Source organism: Prinia subflava, chromosome 4 (genome assembly GCF_021018805.1).
Source record: "Prinia subflava isolate CZ2003 ecotype Zambia chromosome 4, Cam_Psub_1.2, whole genome shotgun sequence".
NCBI classification, from domain to species: domain Eukaryota; kingdom Metazoa; phylum Chordata; class Aves; order Passeriformes; family Cisticolidae; genus Prinia; species Prinia subflava.
In genome coordinates, this window is record NC_086250.1 from 36,766,409 (window position 1) to 36,788,992 (window position 22,584).

Below are 22,584 nucleotides of genomic sequence, written 5' to 3' on the forward strand. Positions count from 1 at the left end.
TACAAGAGCAATTCCCAAAACTGTTACACTGACAGAAGGAAACACTTTAATTCAGTGTTTTCCAGTTATGGTAATTGTGATCAGCTCCTTCCTCAAATTTTCAGTGTTATTTCACCACCTGCAGACATGCATGTGCAATACTAAAAGTGTCTGATCTCATCTACACACTGTTAGTGGTCTGAGTCTAAACCACACACCTAAACCCAGTGTTTCTGTGGGAGCTGGCTCATGTTTAGGGAAAGCTTGGTTTTGATTGTGGCACAAGTGACTGCCAAAACATGTGTGAAGGACTAACTATGTTAAATGGGTACTAGTGATCAGAACATATGTTCTGTCCATGACCCATTTTTCCTTAACCAGGCTGTCTACTTGAGGAATCAGGATACTTCTCCCAGGGGTAAAACTGTAAATAATCATCTGACTGAAGGTCAGCTCTACGAAAATGACTACAGTTATTTGTGGTGTGCTTCTACACTGCAGGGCTAAGAACAGCTCATTTAAAGGTACCCTCCAGCTCCCACTTGTTGACATGTTCCCTCAGGTAGACTGGCTCCTATTTTAATGTTCCATTCCAATACCTCATGTTGCTTTTGGAGATCCTAGTGGGTTCTTCCTTCTTCTTTACTTCTTCCTGAGTCTACCAGGTTGAGAAAATAAACTTTTGAAGCCTGGGATTTATTTCATCATTCTATGATCGTGAGAATATCTCTGTTACAATAGTAAAAACATGAAATGGGTTATTACCTTTTCTTGGTTCTTAAATTCTCTTAATTTCTTAGAATGTTTTCCTTAGTCAGAATGTAGGCTGAAAATCTAAAATATGTTAGAACTGCACAGAATATTCAAACACACACAAGAGCACTTACACTCAGAACAGGAAGACCTTCAGAAAATTTAAACCTTTGCCTCTCCATGTTTTATCTGTGATTTAGAACAACTGTCCAAATTACATGTATCTGAGAAACAGGAAATTCTAAAGAAGTACTCCTTCAGTACTGCATGGTGGCAGCAAGCCTCTGAAATTAATCACCCTGTTTCCAGGTAACCTACTAAAAAAGTTAAGAGGAGGACATTGAATTGAAAAAGTGTTTTATTTTTCTGTATCAAGTATGTGAGCCTTCCTTTCGCTTCTAACTTTGGAATGGCTCCTGTCTCCTCTGTGAGCTGGTTAGCACATATGATAGCAGCTCTCAAGTCTAGCCTGAGGTTTAGAGTAAATTCATGCTGAAGATCAAAATGAGGCTTCTAATCAGCCTTTAATTCAAAACATTTCTGCTGGCATTTCATCAACTTCTGTTGCATCTAAGATAAGAATATCACCAGAGGTTGAATGAGGCTGTGTTTATTTTTTCATTTGTACTGAGCTACATTATGTGTCATTATTACTACCACTATTCTTAGAAATTAGGACTCACTTTATGAAAATAATATTTGGAAATAGCATCAACTCTTTGTCTCCTATAAGTCATTCCAACCAGTAATCATTAAAAAGTCAATGTCAAAGTCTTAAAAATGCCTTGGGGATAGATGGGTAACTTTTATTTTACTGATGTTTTCTGTTCCACCAACCTATCCACTCATGCCTGATTTACAGTGACAGCTGAGTACTGGTTTGGTTTGAAAAGATTCCAATGGCTTAATGCATACATATCACCCAGATTTAGTTCAATAAACACTTTTACCATGCCGTTAGCTTAGTGGTGATATTTAACAGGACCTGGGAGAATTGGAGCTTTCTCACATACCCTGTCACCATTCTGAACTTCATTCCATCTTTATCTCTGAGTCCAATGTATATGAGAATAATAATTAATGATTCACAGATCAGCGTCTTACTGTATATCTGCATATCTTACAAGCCTGTACTGAATGTATTTGTTGGGTACTTTGAAATTACATGAGTTTTTCCAGATTTATTTGGAGTAAAAGAAAGATCTTAAAGTCCCTGTTCCATGCAGAGGCTGTCAGGTTTTATGTCTTCTCTCTAACCTTATTGCACCTTGTAGCTGCAGACCAGCACAGCAGCAGTCAGTCTGTGCACATTGGGTGAGCCTATGCATATGCAGGCACATGGAGTCAGTGTCACATTACCAAAATCAATGTGCTCATTGCTATCTCAGCAAGATTCTTAAGCATGTGCTTCATTGAAAACTCTGAATTGCACAGTCCCTGTCTCAGGTGGTCTGACATTGCCTGGCTAGGTGACTTTTTTTGGCTTACTCTCCCCTTTTGCCAGTTCTATGAGACTTGGCTTGTTTCTCCATTCCATTTGTTTCTCCATTCATTGTGTTGTGCTAAGTTATTTTGTTATTACACCAGTGCAGCTGCATTTGTAATCAGGTCTTGTATGGTAATGATCAGTCACTAAAGGACTACAAGCCTGAATCAGATTATATTTTTGGACAAGTGTCATTGATACTGGGAGCATTAGAGGCAGCCTGGGTTTGAAAGAAATGAGGGAAAGGTGTCCTTGCCTTTGCCTGCTGTTGCTGTGCTATAACATGGATGCATGTATACCACACTAAGTCTCACCTAATAGCCTATTACCTCCCTGGTGTGCCTTGTATATGCACATTCAACTGGTAAAAATTATTTTGCTCTGGCATGTGACTTGCTTTATTGCCTTCTATGTTCCTTCACAGGCCGAAATTTTCAAACAGGCTGTTTCTGATGTCTGTGTGCATCTGTTCATAAATGGAAGTTGACCCTATATTGAATGAGCCAATTTTATGCTTTGGCATTTCTGCAGCCAAGAAACCACTAAAATGTTTTATTTTCTGACTCTATCTACACAGAATTTGGCTCATTTTGCTTGGAAGCTTTCCACCTACCTTATATTCTTTCCTTGAAAAGTGCAAGAACCTCACAGTCAAACCAGTTATAGCAATGTTGCACCATGGCCTCTTTAGCCTCTTGCAATGTGCATATTTTGGTAACAGAGAACAGCAGAAAACAAATATAATCATGTCTTCAGACATTACTGTTATCAGATTAAGTAAAATAAAATAAGAAATGCTTTAACTCAACCAGTACTGGTAGTGACTTTGTGTTTTCCTATTCTGGTTGTCCAATGCGGTCATGGATTTGTGGCAGTGGATAAGGTAATATACTGGTGGTCGCTTCATCTAGACTGGGCTCAGGTCTCAAGTGCACAAAAACCTTTCCAGGCTTCTTCATCCTCAATTTCTAGCATTTGACTATTTGGATTGTTAGCCAGTGGTAGATAAGAAGGGATTTAAAAATAGACATTTGAGTACTTTTTCTGGTCATATCTTGCATAACTTTTCATGCATTTGAAATAAACTGTTAATAGGAAGTTTTGAAACGTACATTTTCACACTTCATATCTAAAGCATTACATGACTCGATAGCATTTGGTAGCCAAAATGTTTGATGAAATCCCTACCTTCTGTCAGTGTAACATGGGAAATAAAACTTCCTTAATTTTTAAATGTATATCTATACTCAGTGATCAAAACTCCATCTTAGCTGTCCTGACATATATTTTAGTTGGGGTCATAACCCTGTTTTTCCAAAAATACTTTCATAACCTGTTCCATATTGGTAGTCTGTTAAGAGAAGCAATATTTCTTGCTTCTCAAGCTCTTGCTATCCATACGTTTCTAGCTTTTAGAATATTTTCCCAGGCTATATAGTGCATCTCTTCCCCAGGACACCTATTGATACTGAGATTCAGCTGAAATTTTATGGCTGAAATCTAAAAAAAACCCAAACCAAAACCAATCCCCCCCTTCCCTCCGCAATGAATAATTATCTGCTCTTTGCACCACAATTATCTGTACCTGAAGCATCAGCTGTTTCCTGCTCATTTATCTTGGGAACAAACTCCAGTGAACTTATGAACAAGAAAAACCCCACAATAAGGAGGCTTGTGTAATGGCCATGTTCAACAAACCCTCTTAATCTTGGTAGTGATTTAACCTCATGTAACATAGAGAATTTTCTTAATCTTGGAAAATTTGCAGATTGGGCCAAAAGAGAAAGTTGTATCTGGTAATGTAGGTTACAGTGAGAGCTGCATTAGGACATTATATAATCAAAGAAACAGAGGAAACGTTAATCAAGAGAAAAAAAATTACAAAAGCTATGACAGCAAGTCATGAGCTCTAGAAGGAGGAACATGAAGTTTGCTGTAAATCCCATGTAGAAATGAAGATGAAAGTCCAAGTGTCACTTGAAACAAAGTGAAAGAACTGATATTTCTATTTGAAAGAACTGATGTTTCTCTTGGGTTTATTTTCCATAAAGCTAAAGGCCTTTGTCAGATCCCCACATTCACATGTTTGCTACAGGCAGCCTGGGCAAACAGCCCTCACCAGACCAGTCCTGTGTTCTGCTTATCTCTCCCCCTAGTGAGTATCCACAGTTTCCACTGCAAGAGGTACTCAGTATTTCATAGGGTTAAGCCTAAATAGCTACATAGATTTGGTTCCATTTGAGTTCCAGATAGCTTCTTTTTTTTTTTTTAATAGACATAGTATTGGTGCCAGCTGTGCAGAATGGATAATAAAAACCCCAAACCCATACAAAAAGCTCACCCTTGCTTTGTCTGATTTCTTCTGGAGTGAAGCTCTTGTATTAAGCGAGTGCCTGGCCAGGCCATTTGTCTGAAGGCCAGTTTTTGTTCTGGACTGGCAGTATAGTATTTTTGTGAGCTCCCCCCTGCTATCACTGCAGCTGCACCTGGCAAGAGGAAACAACCCACAATCTAAAAAGCTCATCAGAACAATAAGGTCTGCTTCTCTCTTGACAGGTTAATTAATTGCATGCTATTATATTTTGTGTGTGGTTCTGGATGGTTTTTATACTTCTCTCTCACGTGTGTTTCCCAGTAGGGTTTGAAAAGGCTGATGCATTGTCTGCCTGTCTGTCATTTCAGATGGTGTTTGATGCAGAAAGAATAGATGGAGAGGAGCAGAATGAGAAAGAGTATGTTGGAGTTTTACAGTTAGAAAATCTTACTGGAAACTGGGATAAAATAATGGTTATGGCTGACTGGAAAACAAAACCTTTTTTTTAATGAATTTTGGGGTTTGAAGTTTGTTTAGCCCTTTGGAAGGCAGAGAAGGGTGAACTTCTCATCAGTCCAAATCTGTAGTTTGGGCACACATTGACTTCTTAAAGGCTTTAACATGGTCTTTCATCTCCCCCATGAGCATCTGGACCCCTGGATACTGGGATTTTGGTGGGACACCTCTTTTATTGGGAAGTGAGACAGAGAAGAGAAGAAATTAAATTCTTTCCTGAGGAGACTGGAATCCCCAATGAAAATTTCATGAGTGATTCTTGTCTTAGTAACAACAGCTTTTCACCTCTTGGATTACCTTATTCTAGAAATTGAAGCAGCAGTGTGTAAATGATGTGCTAGAACTAAGGGAGTTGACCAGACATTAGGATTTTTCAAACTGGAACATTTCCAGATATTGTATAACACTTCTTTATGTCCTCCCACCCAGAAATATATTGAGACTTATGGGAGGAAGAAGTTTGACAGTTTTCAGTGTTCTTGGAAGATCCACTGCCACAGAAAGTTTTAAAATATTTAAGTGCCTTATTCATGCATTAAGACTGTATCAATGTCTACTTTCAGCATAAAGAAAGATATTACTAGAAGAATGTTATTCATGTCTGAGGGTTTGGAGGGCATCTATTGTATTGCCTGAGACAGAAGCTTTGTCTCTACACAAGAACTTGGCAGTGAAAGGCCCTGCATGCCATGCAGTGTGCTGTCCTTCCAAACGTTCACAGTAAGCTGGGAATGTGCTGAAATTGCTAATGGCTCTTGTTAGGCACTGCTCTCGTGTCCACTCTGTGTGGAACTGACACAGAAATCAAGGGTTCAGGTTCACATGAAAGAGGGTGAAGGGCTAAGAGAAAAAAATCCAACCAAAGTTCAATGACTTATCCAAACACCCTCACTTACAACTGCATGTCATTCACAGTTTAGGAATTTTTCATTTCTGGGTGAAATGAATGCAATGACAGAGAAGTGACAGGCCTGAAGGTCCGGGAAGCAACCAGACTGCATAGAGGTGGGAGACAGATTATTTTTATCTGAACTTTGATGGTTTTCATCTCTGTTCTATATGAGAAAGCTAGAAATAGTCCTTTTTTTTGGTACTGGGATGATCTATAATAGTGTTGTGGCCTGAGAGCTGCCTGCTCTTGCCATAGTGGGATGGAATTGAGCTCAGGATCAGGAAGCACTATAGGCACATGGGATTCAAAATCCAAGCCATACAGTAAAAGTGATATCATGGGTCTTTATGGAGTGCTTGAGTGGGGAAGGATGAAAAATATTCAGTATAGGTGACTGTCTTTATTTCCTAATTTAGAAAGTAACTTCTCTTTTCATTGTTTTCCTCTAGAGAAGAGGAGAACTGGGTTCACAGATGGGAGTCACTACTGCTACTGTGAAATCAGATGAATGTATTTATTGCAGTGCTAAAAATTACCTTTGTTACAAGATTCTTCCATTTGTTGGGTGGAGATGCTACTCTCAACCTTGGTACCTTGTTCACCTGGCACCAGTACCCCTCTGTCTCTCCCCAGGGGCCAAATTCATAATTGCACTGAGAGACATGCACTGGAGCAGCCTGATGTAAAACTGCAGGTCAAACACAGTGATACATAAGTAACCTGTACTACGAATATCATTATAAACAAAACTTGGTAAGTCTTGCCCACAAAATCTTGAATTATTTTGTTTTGAGCTAACGATCTGTTGAGGGCAGGGGAAATACCTGACTAGCTGGAATAATATTTGTATTATAGCATCTCCTTTAGTAAAGGAAGAATCAGACTTGTATTCCTAAAATGAAATACTTTCTGCTACGTGCTGCGAACTAGAAAGAATCTTTGGATGCATTTAAGTTTCCTTCTGTTTCCCACAGTCTATCTGGTTTGTTACATACAGTCTGTTAATGTGTCTCTGCTCTTGCTTGGCAAAGTAATCCTGAACACTGCAAGTGATAAGCTTTTATTAAACTATTTTAATGATCATCATTTGTCCAAGTAGTTTCAGTCTAAAAACAACCCCTTCCCCCAACCCCCCAGAGCTGATGCTTTAATGCAGTTTTGTTGTAGTTCTGAAGGGACATCTTAAGGAACAAAGAGTCTTAACGGTCAAGAAGTGGATTTAGGAGGCTGGTGAGAACACTGTCATCCCACTAATTTTTTTGGTTTGCCTCATAAACACCACCAGTGACCAACTTCTGCTCGTATGTCATATGCGTATTTCATCAGCGACAACACTTTTAATTCCACGTACAAGTCACCTGCTCTTTTTTTGAAGAGAAGTATGCAGGCAGATGTAACCAGTCTTGATAGGAAAGTGCCAGCAGTAGATATCCCATGTAGACCTTAAACGGGAAATAGAAACTGCAGAATGTGCCTCAGTGCAGCATTGCATGCCACTCCTTTTGCAGATTACATTCACAAAGGGTCTCTAGTGAGCATAATCTGCCTGGTAGTGGCAGCAGAGGCAATTCCTTCTCCCATAGTCCCCTTTGTGCATAATCATCAGCAATATCTCCAGACATGTCAAAGGTCTCCTTTACTGCCTGATTTGATAACTCTGGTTTCACCACAGAAGCGCTCTCTAGAGAATTCCCTTAATGCAAAGTTTCCTCTGTATGCTACAAATGTTGCTTTTCATTGCTGTGAGAATCATTGGAAAGACACCAGCCCAAATGATAAATAAATAAAATAAATAAATAAAACTACCAGCCCATTGTAAAGATAAGCAGTGCAGAGTTCTTTGCCTTTAGCTAGCCCAAAACCCTAGCTGCACAGAAAATCATCTACCCCAGCCAACTCAACAGCAACTTCACTCAGACACATACATGGTAATCAGAGCACTTCTCACTGCTTTACTGTAGGTGAATTTTAGACATCCAGAACATTTGAGTTTTTATTACATTAGGTTTATATTCCTTCCCACACTCCTTTGTGTGGGGAATGTAATTAAAAGGTCCTGGAATGGGTGTGCTGTGTGTATTCCAACATTGATTTTTTTCATAAGTAAGCTAGTAATGTAAGTTATAAAATAACTGGCATTTGGAATCACAAGGTAAAGATATTTATTGTTTGAATAACTGTTATACCTCTGAAAGAGATGAGTTGTCAGAAGCAGTAGACAGTAGCTTTCCCTGGTATTTTGGAAAGGCTTCTACTGGATTGGGATGAATGCTCTTGTCCTTATCAGCACCTGGTTGTGAAGAAATATATATGCCATGGTGACTTGACAGGTTTGACACAGGAATTCATTCCTGGATTTTCCTGAGGACAAAGCAAGTCCTGTATGGTTTCCCTCTGCTGCTAGCAAGCTTCTGCTCATCAATAGCAAGCTCTTGAATAAAGGAATGTTCAGCAGGATGACGCACAGCATTGCTGGTATTTGTCCTTGTGCTGATTAGTCCAGGCCTGAGTGTAAGTATTAGTGTCAGTCCCTAGGGCAAACTGGTGAAGAAGCTCTAAGAGACTGTTTAAGCTAAATAATAGGAACACATTTGAAATGGTGCTATTCACAGAGTCGGTGCTAATGCTTGCAATGGCAATAGCTTAGAACATAACCTATGTATTAAATAAATGTGTAAATTGGATTTGGAAATATTCATGAGACTAGGAGCTGGGGGAGCCCCCTTGGCTCTTTGAGTCCAATCCTGCCTGATCACAGGCCCAGTGTCAAATATCCCTCTCATAAACTTGTGTAATCTTTTTCATATGGTTCTCCCAGGTTCCAGAGGAGGGCCTTGAAATATCTGTAATCTCAGTTCAAGTGTCTGCTTTGAACAGAGAATGAAATCTGAATGTCACAGTTGTCTGAGTGTCCTAATTGTTGCACTGGTGGCTTTTCTCTTTCTTACGTTTGCTTTCTCAGTTCAATTGAACAGTCACTTCTGCATTCCTGGAGACAAAGGTAAATGGAATTTTAATGTATTAAAAAATGGAAGTAAGCGACATATAGTTAAATAACTTCCATTTTTTAAATACCTATCTTTCAAAAAAACTTCACTGAGATTCTGGGTGACTGGTTGACCAATGCAATTTTTTTTCACTGTGGAGCCAAAAGATAGGTCTGAAAAAAACGTGTCTGTGTGAACTAGTGTTGTCTGGGGTGATATGCTGGATTCCTCAGGGTCCAGATAAGCCTAGCTGACTACAGTTGCAATGAATAATTCACTGTCTCTAATTTTCGCTTTGATCTATGTGATTGTGTTGTGAACTTGAAACATCCTCACATACATCAAGCACAGGAGTTTCAGCAGTCTTACCCTTTCCTCTCTCATGAAAACAGCCTTCTGACCTTAAATTCCTCTCCAAGTACATCACTCTTTCAGCTGCACCACAGTGTTACAGTGCACTGAATTAGGTATCTCGAAGATTTTTTTTTTTAAATATTAAGACTTTTCAGAGCTTCATGTGAGATCATGGAGGAGTTGCAAGGACACTGTCCTGTGTGACCTGAGAAAGGTAAATATGAGATATTGTTTCTATTTTATAGACTATCCAGTGATTTAACTATAGAAAGATGTAAACATTCCTCTGAAGAGGAGCTGTCCTAATTTTATTAGAAAGTAGATTTTTTAAATTAGGGTCAGCATATATGCTCCCTTCCATTTTCCTGGAATCTAGTTGATGCAGGGGAAGAAGCCTTCATCTCAGAGTGAAAGCAGGTTTGAAAGAAAAAAAACATCTTTCATTAGACCAGTAGTTCGGTTGGAAAAATCAGATGAGTTTCCAGGCACATGTGCCCTTCAGATACAAACGTAAAAGTCACAGAAACTTCACAGAGAGTGTGGACTAGCATAAAAATCCTGATGAGGTTGTGAGATGAGGAGAAAAGATGCAAGACAGTGAGTGACTGGACCAGGGGACCATGGAGTGGTATCAGCACTGGAGCAGAAGGAAGATCTCTTACTTTTGGAGATGGAAAACAGGAAGGTGGTTGTGATTTGTGTGAAAGGACAAGGGCTTCAAGGTCCGGAAATGTGGAGTGAGTTAGGAAGATACAGAGATTAACAAGCTGAGCAAACTAACTGAGCAAATATCCTGGGACAAATAGCCAGGTAGCATGTGCAGTGAAGTCTGAGTCTGGGGCCTGGGAGAGGCTGGAAGAGCAATCAGCTCTGGAAAGAGAGCTGCATATGAAAATAAAGAGTGATTAGAGGTATAGGACATAGATATACAAATAAGGTAAGAACAGGTTGCTCAGAAGAGAGGAAGAAAGTCTGGATCCAGCAGTGAAGCCGAGGAACAGAGCTGGGGCTGAGAAAGGGAGGGAAGGACAGGAAGAAAAAGTACCAGGGACACACGGGAATTGGAAATGCAGAAAGGATGAAACTCCGGGCATCTGAGGGAAAAAAAAAAAAATCTGTATTCCCTAGAGGATTTTCAAGGCAGAACCAGGAAGCTGGAGGCTGCTGAGTTTGGGAACTGTGCTCTGCCATGAGTCAGTTAAACTACTCCTGCTGTTGGCTACCCAGCTAGTGCAAATGGAGAGAGGTTTTCTCTACAGGATTGCAACTGTGACAGTTCCTGTAAGAAGCCACAGGCTGAAGTTTCTGTGTTCATGATTTACTTTTATTATGTCTGGATTACTCCACCAAGCCTTCTCCATCAGAAGCTCATCATTAGGACTATCCTACCAAGTAACTAAGGGTTAGTCTGTGCCACGGTCTGGATATCCTATTCCTTATCATTTTGCTTTCCCATAACTAAGTTGCAATCATGAAGCAAAGGTACCACTTACTATCAAATTTATTTTATTAATGTGGTGCAGGTTAAAAAATTAGAAAAATTAACCCAGTGCTACTCAAAAAGTGTATGGAAGGAAAAGCTTCCAGTGAAAGGAGATCTGCTAATCAGCGGTTTCAGGACTGTGCATACACTTTCGAGTAGCTGGGAAATGGATCCATCCCTTCAATTTTTAAGAAGTAGTTTGGTAGTTTTCATTCCAGCACTTGCAGTAGAAGTCTTACTGTATTGTACAGGAAAGACACGGGCCTGGAAAACTAGTAAGTAATTCCAGAATGTTTTGATTAGTTTGGGGTAACAAAAAGAGGTTACATGAGTTGGTTAAAAGGCTTCTCTGATGAAAGCTAAGATGGGCTCTATGACAAATCTTAATGGACATCAAGCTTCAAAATCTCTTCTGAATGCACCCAAGTGTAATTTTAAATTAGACCATCAGACTTGTTTTCAGGGAGAGGAAACATAAATGAGCCTGAGTGCGTAAGTGAGATGGAGATGATACAGATGAAAATGTTTCTGTAATTTTAATGGATGTGAGATTTATGTACTAGGCAAACTGCATTATAATAGAATTTTCATTAATTTATATTAAGAATGTCTCTCTTGTCTCCATTTTTCTGCATGGGTGTAAAAGTCTATTAATAATAAATAGTATTATACTGAAGACTTTTTTTGCAATTTTGACCCATTGAGCCAAATGAGAACTACTCGTGATAAATCAAGTGCAGAAAGATACTGCCTGTGTAGTATTTCAAATTGCCAAGTCCCAGAGCCTAATCTTTCCTGTAATGATGTGAACAGCAGGAATTCTAGAGAAGGGCAACAAAGCAAACAGAGAGGCTAATTTGACACATTATGTAAATTTGGGATTGGCTGAGATGCACGCTTCAAAATCTGCATTCTTCTTCCCTTCAGACAATTTTAGCTTCATTTTGGAATATGCTCTTTTAGTAGTAAGAAACCTCTGAATGTCTTATCCCAGACCAGAATACAAGCTGTGAATTCCTCTTTTTCTCACCTTTCCTTTGACTATGGGAAGAACATTCATTGCGTTTTTGCAGCTGCTATAAATATTTTGCCTGTTTGATTTATAGCAATGTTTAATGAATGAGTGGCAGTGGTTTGCTTATCAAGCCACATAGCCATGCAGACCTTTTCAGTAAGACAAGGGCAAAGTGAGCCTTGCTGATGCCTTTTAAAAAAATGATTGCTAAAATATAAATGCCTGGTCTAGTTAAAATAATGGGCACAGCTAGCTGTTAAACCAAAAACATTGCTGCAACAGTCACAGCTCAGAAAAATCACAAGTGAAGCAAGCTTCATAAATTCAAGTGAATGGAAATGGAAGCTTCTGGAGGCAGCATAATTGCTGTTCAAGGATTCCTGCAGAGCCTTCAAGAGGCAATAGCATGCAGTGGAATGTATGTTGGCATGACCTGTTTTACTTAGCTGCTCCATGGGACAACAAAATGAGATGATTTTGATTTGCCTAGTGGGAAACAACACTGCTCATTGAGGAAATCAGTAATCCTCTTGGATGGTAGGCAATGAGGGATGGAGTACCAGGGAATGTCCTGGGCAGCAGTTCAGTCCTGTCCCCGGGAATCCCACTGCATGAGTGTGGTCCTGCCACCAAAATTCATTCTAAAGTCTTCTTTCCTCTTGTACTTGGCAGAGGAAAAAGTTTTCCATGCTGAGCAGGAGAACATATGTCTAAATCAGAGTAGCTTTGTAAATCAGTTTTGGATTCCTTAGAAAGATATATATCAATTAAATGCAATTAAAATGCAGAATGATTTGTGAGTTTGGTTTTCATTATAATCTGCTTTAAAATGTAGTTGTGACTAAGAGTCAGACATGTATCTGGATCAAACTGGTGTTAGGCTGCTGATTTACCTAAAAGCTTAGTTAGAGCGCCTTAATTTTGTGCCTGGATTTCTGAACATGAAAAGATGCATTAATAACCTTTTTATTTGTGCTCCAGCTGGTAATGAAAGACAACAGTTTTTTAAAACCATAACAAATGAGAAAAGAATGAACAAGCAAGAGAACATTTGTGTCCTCACTACTACATTCAGATAGTAGCCACTCTCAGCTGTAAATACTACTGCACTATAAATCAACACATTGGACATTAGCTATGGGCTGTTCTTAGACAGTATATCAATAAAAGTGTATTAACATACAGATTTTTTTTCATTCAATTGTGACTATGTGTAGAGTTGTAACAGCAGCAGTTGAACTGCTAAACTGAATGCCAAATGTTAGCAGGAGAGGGTACAAATGAAGTAGAACTGTTCTGGGGATTTGAAAAGAGTAGACTTATCTTTTGTAGGAAGAAAACAAAAATATTAGTGGGAACTTTTCTAATTGTGGCTTGATGTCGGTTGAGATATTATAATGGCCAGAGTTTCCCAATTAGAATGCTAAGTCTGTTAGGCTGCTAGGGCTTTTAAATCTTTATGTAGACTTTAAAAATCCCAATGACATTCCACATTATTCCCCAGAAGGAGGATGACTTACAAATTTTAGAGACATAAAATTGGTCTTAGTGCCTGATACTTCATGTATCATGTTTTTGTTTGTCCTTTGATGGTTTATTTAAAATGCTATCTCTGTATCAATTCCTTAATCTTTGGAGAGAAATAATGTGAGAGATTTTGATTTATGAGTGGTGAAGTACATTGATAGTATGTTTGCCTTGAGTTTATAGTTTAAATGCCAGTAGTAAGGTCATTAGCTTCTGATGGTGTTTGTTTCCTTACTAAGTACATCCAGATCCAGTGCACTGAAAATGCATCACACCATAAAAACTTGTGACTTTGCCTTGGTTTTTTTTTTTTTTTTTTTTTTTTTTGTTTTGTTTTGTTTTGTTTTGTTTTGTTTTGTTTTTTTTGTTTCCATGGAGTCATAATTTTCCAAAGGCAACTTACAGCTAAGGAAGAATAGCAGCTTTGAGAAACAGAGTTGTGAAGAGACTGATGGTATGTTTGGTGAGGAATTTGGGTTTATGTAAAATGCACATAGTTCAAGTTCTGCCACACAGAACATTAAATTATATAGAGAGGTAAGTTCATCACAAGAGCTCATTCTGAAATCACATTATGATTTTAGCAGTCTCCTAATAGCCAGATGGAATTAAACAGAAAAAATCTATCATGTTGAAATCAAAATGAGGACAATCTGTCAAATCTAAACAAAGAGAACTCTCTTTAAAGCTGGAAGAGGTATCTAATTCTGTGATTTCATTCCAAGGTTAGTTGCTACTTTGAGTGAAGCATGCCGTATACTTAACAAATGCAGTTTCTTTTTCTGCATAAGTAACATCCTCAGTTGAGTCATATTCTCATTGAATGCTCAAATCACTCAAATTTATTGGATTTTTTATGGGATTTTTTTTGAGACTTTGGTTTTATATGACTAAGCAGCTATAAAACTAGATTAAAAAATCAGCATTGCAAGTTAGTTGGGACTGATTAGAAACAGTACATGATATTGGCTTTGTTCCCTGTTTGACTGGGTCTCATTCAATTCCCCTACAGAACTAGGGGGATTTCAGAAACTGACAGTTTGAATTCCTGGAAGAATAAAGAAGGCTTCTAAAGAATATTACAGGAAAAAAATATGAAAGATTTACAGGAAAAAATAAGTTTCTTTCCTGAACCTTGAGAGAGACAAAAAAAAAAAAAATCAATATCAGCTTATAATATTTATGGTGGGAGTATATAATTTTGATATAACCACTATTAACTGTTTTAGCGTAAGAAATAGATCGATGAATCTTAAAATACATGCAAAGAAAATTTGTAAAATACAATTTCATAATGCATATATATGACCAAATTCTTGCAGTCAGTTAGAGTGGGTGCATGTAACAGATAGATCAGCTTCCTTTTTGGGGTCAGAGGGTTAGTAAAAGGAAGAAACTGAATCAGTTATTTTTTTCAAATAATTTGTATTATATTCTGCAATATGAAAAGACAAGGCTTAAGCTAACAGATGTGAACAGACATCACTGGGAATAATTTTTAAATCTTCAAAATTTGGATTTTTTTTTTTTATTTATCAAAATGAGTATGGTATTAAAAAAATACTGCCTTCCTGTTAAGTATTCTGTTATCCCTAGGCTGTTTTGAGGGTTCTGGTTAACGTGAATGATCTGGGAAAGCAAAGAACCCATGAGGGGAAACTCCTCTACCCTTTGTTTGGTCAGAAAAAATGAAGTTGTTCAGTAAACTCTTACTTTTTGTAATGAAAGCAGGATTTTGGTTACAATAGTGAGAAAGCCATCAAAGTTAGTTTCTTTAGAAAAAAAAATTACAGTCTCTTTTCTTGGATGCTCTATAGTTGTATTTTTAGTATATGAGTGTGGTAGGGAGGAATATTGATTTTTAAAAATCATTTTAAGTTCTAGCAACACATGTGTATTAAATCTCATAATGTGCCTGTGAAGAAATTTATTTAAAGCAACATTTTAATCTTATTTCTTTAAAGGCAATTCTGTACCTGCATTAGAGAATATTAAGTGGTGTATTTTCAAGGGCTTATTAAATATTCAGTCATTTTCTTTTTCCATTGTCAAGTGTGTCAAGGGCAAACCCTCTGTGTCCTGGAATGTAACTCAAACTAAATGAATCTTAAAAGCTGCTATTAAGTGCTCACATTTGAAAATATACATTACACTGTGAGAGGAGTTGAGAGAGGACATGTTGAGATCCAGCCCCAGAAGAAGTTGTATCCAGACCAGATACAAACTTTTAATGGGAAAACACTGAAATATGGTCAGAGATTTTATTGAAAACCTAAATGTGAAGCAAGAAATGAGGATGACTGTGACTATTAACACTCTGCTGTGCATTAACCTCTTCACTGTGACATGTCCATCTTGGAAAACTAAATAATTGTGTAGAAAAAGCCTATTTAAGGGTGTGGGATGGACAGAAGAAACTTATTTTAAATATGGAGTAAGATCAGTCTGATTTTATGAGTATGTATAATACAGCTGAGTGCAAGGGTCAATTTCTAGCTCTGCTGCTGCTTTGTTTGGGCTCTGTCTAAGCTGTTGAGCCTTAGAATGGCTCCACCCCAGGACAACAACCAGTCCCATGTGTTGGGTTTGGTTGGAAAGGAAACGCGTGTGTGTGTGTGTGTCAGATGTGACACATCATCCTCTGACCTTGTGCCTTTTCCTACTGTGAAATCCAGACATAGCTTATGAGATAAGACTGTTATCAGGTCATTTGAAACCACAATTTTTAGTAGTCTTAATTTTTCAAGGCACTTAAGGAGCTATGTGCAAGGTAAAACATGACTTTGGACCCATAAAAGTTCTGCTGATCCACAGACTGCTCAGTTTGGTGCTCTGGAATTGGTTGTCAATTTTGAAATTGCTTTAAACTCAGAGATACCCATTCCCCCATGAGACACTGAATTCAAAGTACTAATCATAAAGTTTTCTACTTCCAACAAATTATCTGCAGGCACCTCAAACTCTAGATTTATGTGCTTCATTGAAAATCAAGTTATAGATGATTAATCCACCGACTGTAAACATTAGTAGAACATAGCAACAGAGCTTGGCTGATGATCCTTTTAACTAGACAAGCTGGGAGATGGAATCTCTACTGTCTGAACCTGTGATGCTCACACACAAGAACAAAATTGGGTGCACACTGCCTTCAAACTATGAGCGGAGGGAATCAGCAGCCTACTGAGAGCTTTAACTGCTTAATGGGGAATGCTCTACATGCTGTGTATTACATACTGAATATTTTTGTAACTTTTAACTGCTCTCTTCTGGCAAAAATGGACTGAACTTTTTATTAATTCACTTTGTGTTAATTTCAATTTCAAAAACGGTGGCTGCACATTTTGTCTACAACCATTCTGTCACTTAGAAAAATGATTCCTTCAGGAGAAAAAGAGAAAACCTAAATGAAGAAAGTTAATTTTATCATATCCATTGAAGCAAACAAGAAGCAATTACTTAAAAAAAACCCCCTTTTTAAGAAATGAGAAAAAGATCATGATTACTTGGATATTATTTGAAAGTTTTTCTTCATCTTTTTTTTGAAGACTCAAAAACGTGTTAGGGCTGCAACCTTTGGTTTAAAAAAGAGTGTGAATAAGCTGTCTTGCTCTCTACCAAGGGTGAACTTGTCTGGCAACTTGTCTAGTCAAACCCAAAGTTTTCAGAACTTCTCACAGTGAAAGGTTGCTAATGATTCAAACAGAAAATTGTCTCCTGCTGCAACCTTTCTGAATCAGGCTAACTCCTTTTAGATTTTTGTGCTTCATAAAAGAAAAAAGGAAATAAAGTTGTGTGTACTACCCTGGTTATTGTGGACTGAGGAACTATTGCAGGACTGAGGAATAGAATTTGGTTGGTCACATCCACCAGAGACTCTGTGAGTTCACATCTGTACTGTCTTTTTCTGAAATGTGGTGCTTGCCCACATGACAAAAATGGATGTATTTTTAGAGGCTAATTACTTTAGAGAAGCTGGAATTAGTACGAAGAAGAAGGAAAGCATAAAATGGGGATAGCACATGACTTCATTTAGTTTCTAACATTACAGATGAATATGAAAAACATGCTGGAGACTTTTCAACACATTTCCTGGATTATGTAACCTAGTACTAAGGAAGCATCTTTGTTAAAGTAAGGTTAATCCCTACACATTTTTTTTTGACTGATAAAATGTTCCTGCTTGCATTGATCTTTGCATTTGCTTCCTGTATGTTCTCTGAATGCTCTGATTGTTACAATAACACTGTAGGTCTCTTGTGTATGAGGCTTCATCTTACTAGGTGCTGCACAAGCTCTCCTGGCGCAAGGAGCTGGCAATTTAAAACCAAGTGCAATGAGAGATAAAAGGAACGTGTGTCTCCTCAAAATCAGTGATGCCATGCATATGCATGGCAAAATGTGTACATCTTACTGTTTTACATTTCTGTGAATGCTTATTGCAGACTTACCAAGAAATCTGTCACCAGATTGGTAGTGTGTTCTTGCCTTTGTTCTAATCTCTGGAAGAGGACTGTCTTTAGGATAGGTTTTGGACATGACTGAATGTCTTTTTCCTTTAGGAATAATAAAACTTCGAATGTAGGTGCACAGCTAAAAATTTCAATCTGCCTTGCCAAGTGCAATGTCAATGTAGAGTCAATGTTAAGCAAAACAGTAATAAATAGCTTGTCAGGCAGTTCTACATCTAGTTACTCTCTTGTTATTTGGCATTTTTTAGAAAGGTTATGAACCTGAATGGACTCTGGAATACACTCCGGAAAACAATGGTAATTATTTACATACTGTTAGGTTGACTGCACTGTTGAATGCACAGTTAATCCTTATCATATCTGAGTTATTGATAAATTATTTTGTTATTGGTAAATTTTACTTTGGTTAGGCTGAATGTAGTTTTCTTTTATTTTCAGAAAAAGAAATCATAGTTGTCTGAAATCACCAGTGTTTCTATTGAAGAGATTGCCCAATATTTTATCTGTCAGTAGTTCCCTCCCAAATTACAAACTACAGCGCTGACTTAGCTTCAGTGACTCTGCCTCCAAAGATTTGTTTGTCTTTTTCTTCCTTGACTGTGTAGAACGATTCTGGAAGATGCTCTAGGAGACACCCAAGGGTCATCCTTAGCCCACCAGTGGCTTAGAGTGTGATAAATTCCCTATTCCCTCTTGTGGAGGAGTTTTGCAAAGATCTGCTGAGATTAATTCACTTAGGTTATATAAATCTGGTTGTATTTGCTGACTCTAGTTGTCTCACACAAGATTGAGGCTCTTTTGTGTGTGTCAGTGTCAGGTGCTGTGAGCTATGAGTGTGCAGCAATTTTGTAGTTAAGGCAAAGGCAGAAAAGCCTGTTCAGTAAAAATCAGACAGTGTAAGATTGTTTCCTTAGCTTGTGGCTAGAAGTCCAGACTGGATGATAAGTGTTCAGTTAAGTCTCTGAATCAGTACTTTTGGAAAGGTAACAGATTTAGAGTGCTTTCAGTTGTAGGGCATGGTGTAATAACATTTTTTTCCTTGACGGAGGAAAGGAAGGCACAAATAACCTGCAAATATCTGATATAGGTAGTTATATGGGATTTTTCATAGATCCATCTCATCAATCTGAATGTAATAAATTTGCCTGACCTGCACTGCAAATTTAGGCTTTTCCAGAATAAAAGTAATTCCCTCTACAGGTTGTAGAGACAATATTTTGTTGTTTAACAAGTGTTCCATGTAGAAAAATACAAGCATTCAGTATTGTATGAGCCCAAATGAGTTCCTGTGGCACATAACATTAAATCTGAATGCTAATACTAAATTCAGTCATTGATATCCCACGTACATAAAATCAGTTTTGCCACAAGGCTGTATCCTGGATTAAAGTGGCAGAAGAGAGGCATTCCTGCTTATGGCTGTTATTTTGGCTGCTTTGCACCTGGATTTTTTTCCAATGACATTCAAGATTTCAGTGTAGTAACAAGATACTAGATATTTTTAATCTGTTTAGGCATCTTTTTGCTTCCTTGGGCCCCTAACACTTTCAAAAATCTTCATGTCTCCAGAAGGCTTTTTTTCCCACAGGATAATAGTGGCTATAAAATGTTTGTTAAGATGCAAATTCAAAATAAAAATACTGTTATTTAAGTACTACACCTCTGCTGTTTGAGTGCTAGCTAAAATGGTTTTAATGTCATTGAAAAGAAGTTAACCATTGTAGCAAAGGAACAAGTGACCTCAAAACACCTTCTCATTTGGTGTATATTCCTCAGTGTAAGAAAATCTTTCTCCTGCTCTAGCTGTTTGGCTCAGTGTTAATATTTGAGATCCTGTGCTCTGTTATTCAATGCTTGACAGTGATGGCTGAGTTGAAGATCAGGCAGTATATGCCTTTTAAGTCATAAAAATTCTCCTGTGATTGCTGTTTCTGGGTTATTTACCTGTATTTTATCAATTCACGTCTCTACTAGAACTGAATTTGTATTTCCCCTTTTATTTGGGTTGTCCTCAATTTTTAACCTGGTTAACAGGTTTGTGGATCCTAAGAGTGTGGCAAAGCTCTGCTACCACCATGTGTGAGGTTCTGCAAAGCTTACTTTTAGTGCTGCCCAAGAGAATCAGTGATGGATGACTACAAGCATAATAGGCTACACAACCAACTCTACTTGTAACACAGAAGGTATTTTCTATCAGTAAATATCCTGTATTTGTAAATCATTGACAATCTAAAGGAAATCTAGAATTTGGATCTGCTCCTAGATCCCTCTGAGGTGCTCTTTGAGACAGGTGTGAATTGTGAACCATAATCTCAAGACTGTCAGGGTCAGCCCTAACAGTCAGCCTACATTTCTACATTTTCCACTGTGTGAGAGCTGGACATCTTTAAGTATTGCTGTGGTTGGTGTGTATAGGGACTGCTTGCAAGGAACCTTGACTACTGAATCAAATTCAGACAATTTAGCACAGATTAAAGAATTTGTTGCCACTTTCCTAATGAGTTGCATTTTGTTATGCCATCCATTGCCAAGACTTTTCCTGCTCCTGGACTCCTGACTGCGTGTGAGAGCTGCCTACTGCTCTCCTTTGGCCTAGATGGAAATTTTTGTGCGTATAAATTTGTCAGCCTTTTGGGGAAAAATTAGTAAAAGTTTTACCATGAACGCAGACATCATTTGTCTTAATGTGAAGAGATGTGTGGTTCTGATGTCTCTTTTATCTCTTTGTGTTTCAGTTCATCGCTTTTGCCTCTTTATTCTTCATCTTAGTTTCAATCACAACCTTCTGCCTGGAAACACATGAGGCTTTCAATACTATTATAAACAAAACTGAGCAGGTCATCAATGGCACAGAAGCTGTACTACAGTATGAGATTGAGACAGATCCTGCACTGACATACGTGGAAGGAGTCTGCGTGGTATGGTTTACATTTGAATTTTTAGTACGTGTCATTTTTTCTCCCAACAAACTTGAATTCATCAAAAACCTCTTGAATATCATTGACTTTGTGGCCATCCTGCCCTTTTACCTAGAAGTGGGCCTGAGTGGGCTCTCCTCCAAAGCTGCTAAGGACGTGCTCGGTTTCCTCAGGGTGGTAAGGTTCGTCAGGATCCTCCGTATTTTCAAGCTCACTCGACACTTTGTGGGCCTCAGGGTGCTGGGCCACACGCTGCGAGCCAGCACCAATGAATTTCTGCTGCTGATAATATTCCTGGCACTCGGTGTTTTGATATTTGCCACTATGATCTACTACGCAGAGCGAGTGGGGGCCCAGCCGAATGACCCGTCTGCAAGCGAACACACGCAGTTCAAAAACATCCCCATCGGCTTCTGGTGGGCTGTGGTCACCATGACCACCCTGGGGTACGGGGACATGTACCCACGGACTTGGTCAGGCATGCTGGTGGGAGCCCTGTGTGCGCTGGCGGGAGTGCTCACCATAGCCATGCCTGTGCCTGTGATAGTTAACAATTTTGGGATGTACTACTCCCTGGCCATGGCAAAGCAGAAACTGCCAAGGAAACGAAAGAAGCACATCCCTCCTGCTCCGCAAGCCAGCTCACCCACCTTCTGCAAGACAGACTTGAACATGGCCTGCAATAGCACACAGGGTGACATCTGCCTGGGCAAGGACAACCAGCTGATGGAACACAACAGATCATCAGGTAGGACCCCACTGGAAATGCATGTCCTCTGAAAACACTTTATAGACCAGTATGTTTGGTAGGGGTCAGAAAGCAGCCAGTCTTTCTGCCAGGAGAAGATGTAGCTCCCACCCTTCTCCCCTCCAACATTTGCGTGTGTCAGTCTCATAGAGGACAAAATAGGTATAGTGATGTTCCCAAACCTCTATGTAGCTGGTCTATACAGTTTTGCTTGCTCTGTTGAGAATGCTTTCCTGCTGATGATATCAACCTTTTCTTTTGCCTGTTGTTTGTTGCGTTATATGGATGTTTCTTGTTTTTTCTGCATGACTGTGACTATTTGAGCAGCCACCGTGTCCCACCCTGTTGGACTCCATGGTGTTTTGCCTCAGTGTCTGTCTCTTGTGTCAGCTTTGCCTGTGCCACATCGTGGCCTGTTAAGCAAGATCCTACAAAGAAGCAGTCATTTAAAAGGAGCAGGTGCTTTACATCCAAAGCCCAGCACTCAAAGGAAATAGGAAGAAATTTTCTTTCTAGTTTTCTTTCCATTTGGCATTCTGCTTCCCTGGCTAAAAGAAGCTCCTTCATCTGTGTTAGATGAGACATTGCATGATATTTACTATTCATTAAATTATACTAGCATAGCTGATGTAAATCTTGTCAAGAGAAAAGAAAATGACAGCCCTTAGCACCATCATCGCTATTAGAGTTGATTTTTGTGATTTCTATTACCTTATTTGTTAGAGTTCCAAAGGATGAATAAGGAGTATTTTATGCTTTACTCAGTGAAATTGCATATCAAATGACAGCCTCAGTCCCTCCAAGCCACTGCTCCATACTCCAAATCTGTTGCAATTAAAGAGTAAATTTTACCTCTCAGTATAATTAAATAGTTTAGCAGCAAGAGTATTTTTTTTGTTGTTTTGTAAGCATATTTAGTCTTAAGCCAAACACAATCTGTTTTCAAAGCTCACATACCTGTCATGAGACTCCAGCTGAAGAGCTGCTAAAGAATAATATGAGCAAAACCACTCATGACTGGTGTAATTCAGTAATTGAAATATAGTATTTAAAAAAAGAGTCTGGAAAATCGGTCTCTGAACAATATCCTTCTTCAGTCTGTTACTGAATAGCATTTATGTTCAAAGAAGCTTGGTTTTACTC

The 22,584-nt window shown here is 38.6% G+C and overlaps 1 protein-coding gene across 3 annotated transcripts in view; it reads left to right on the plus strand.

Annotated features, from left to right (window-relative positions):
* KCNC2 (potassium voltage-gated channel subfamily C member 2) overlaps positions 1 to 22,584 on the plus strand; it is a 103,592-nt gene that overhangs the window by 72,715 nt on the left and 8,293 nt on the right. For all 3 annotated transcript variants that reach the window (XM_063396447.1, XM_063396446.1, XM_063396445.1), the window contains exon 3: positions 20,511 to 21,441. In XM_063396447.1, the coding sequence (XP_063252517.1) occupies positions 20,511 to 21,441 (931 nt within the window). The remainder of the gene's footprint in view (positions 1 to 20,510; positions 21,442 to 22,584) is intronic.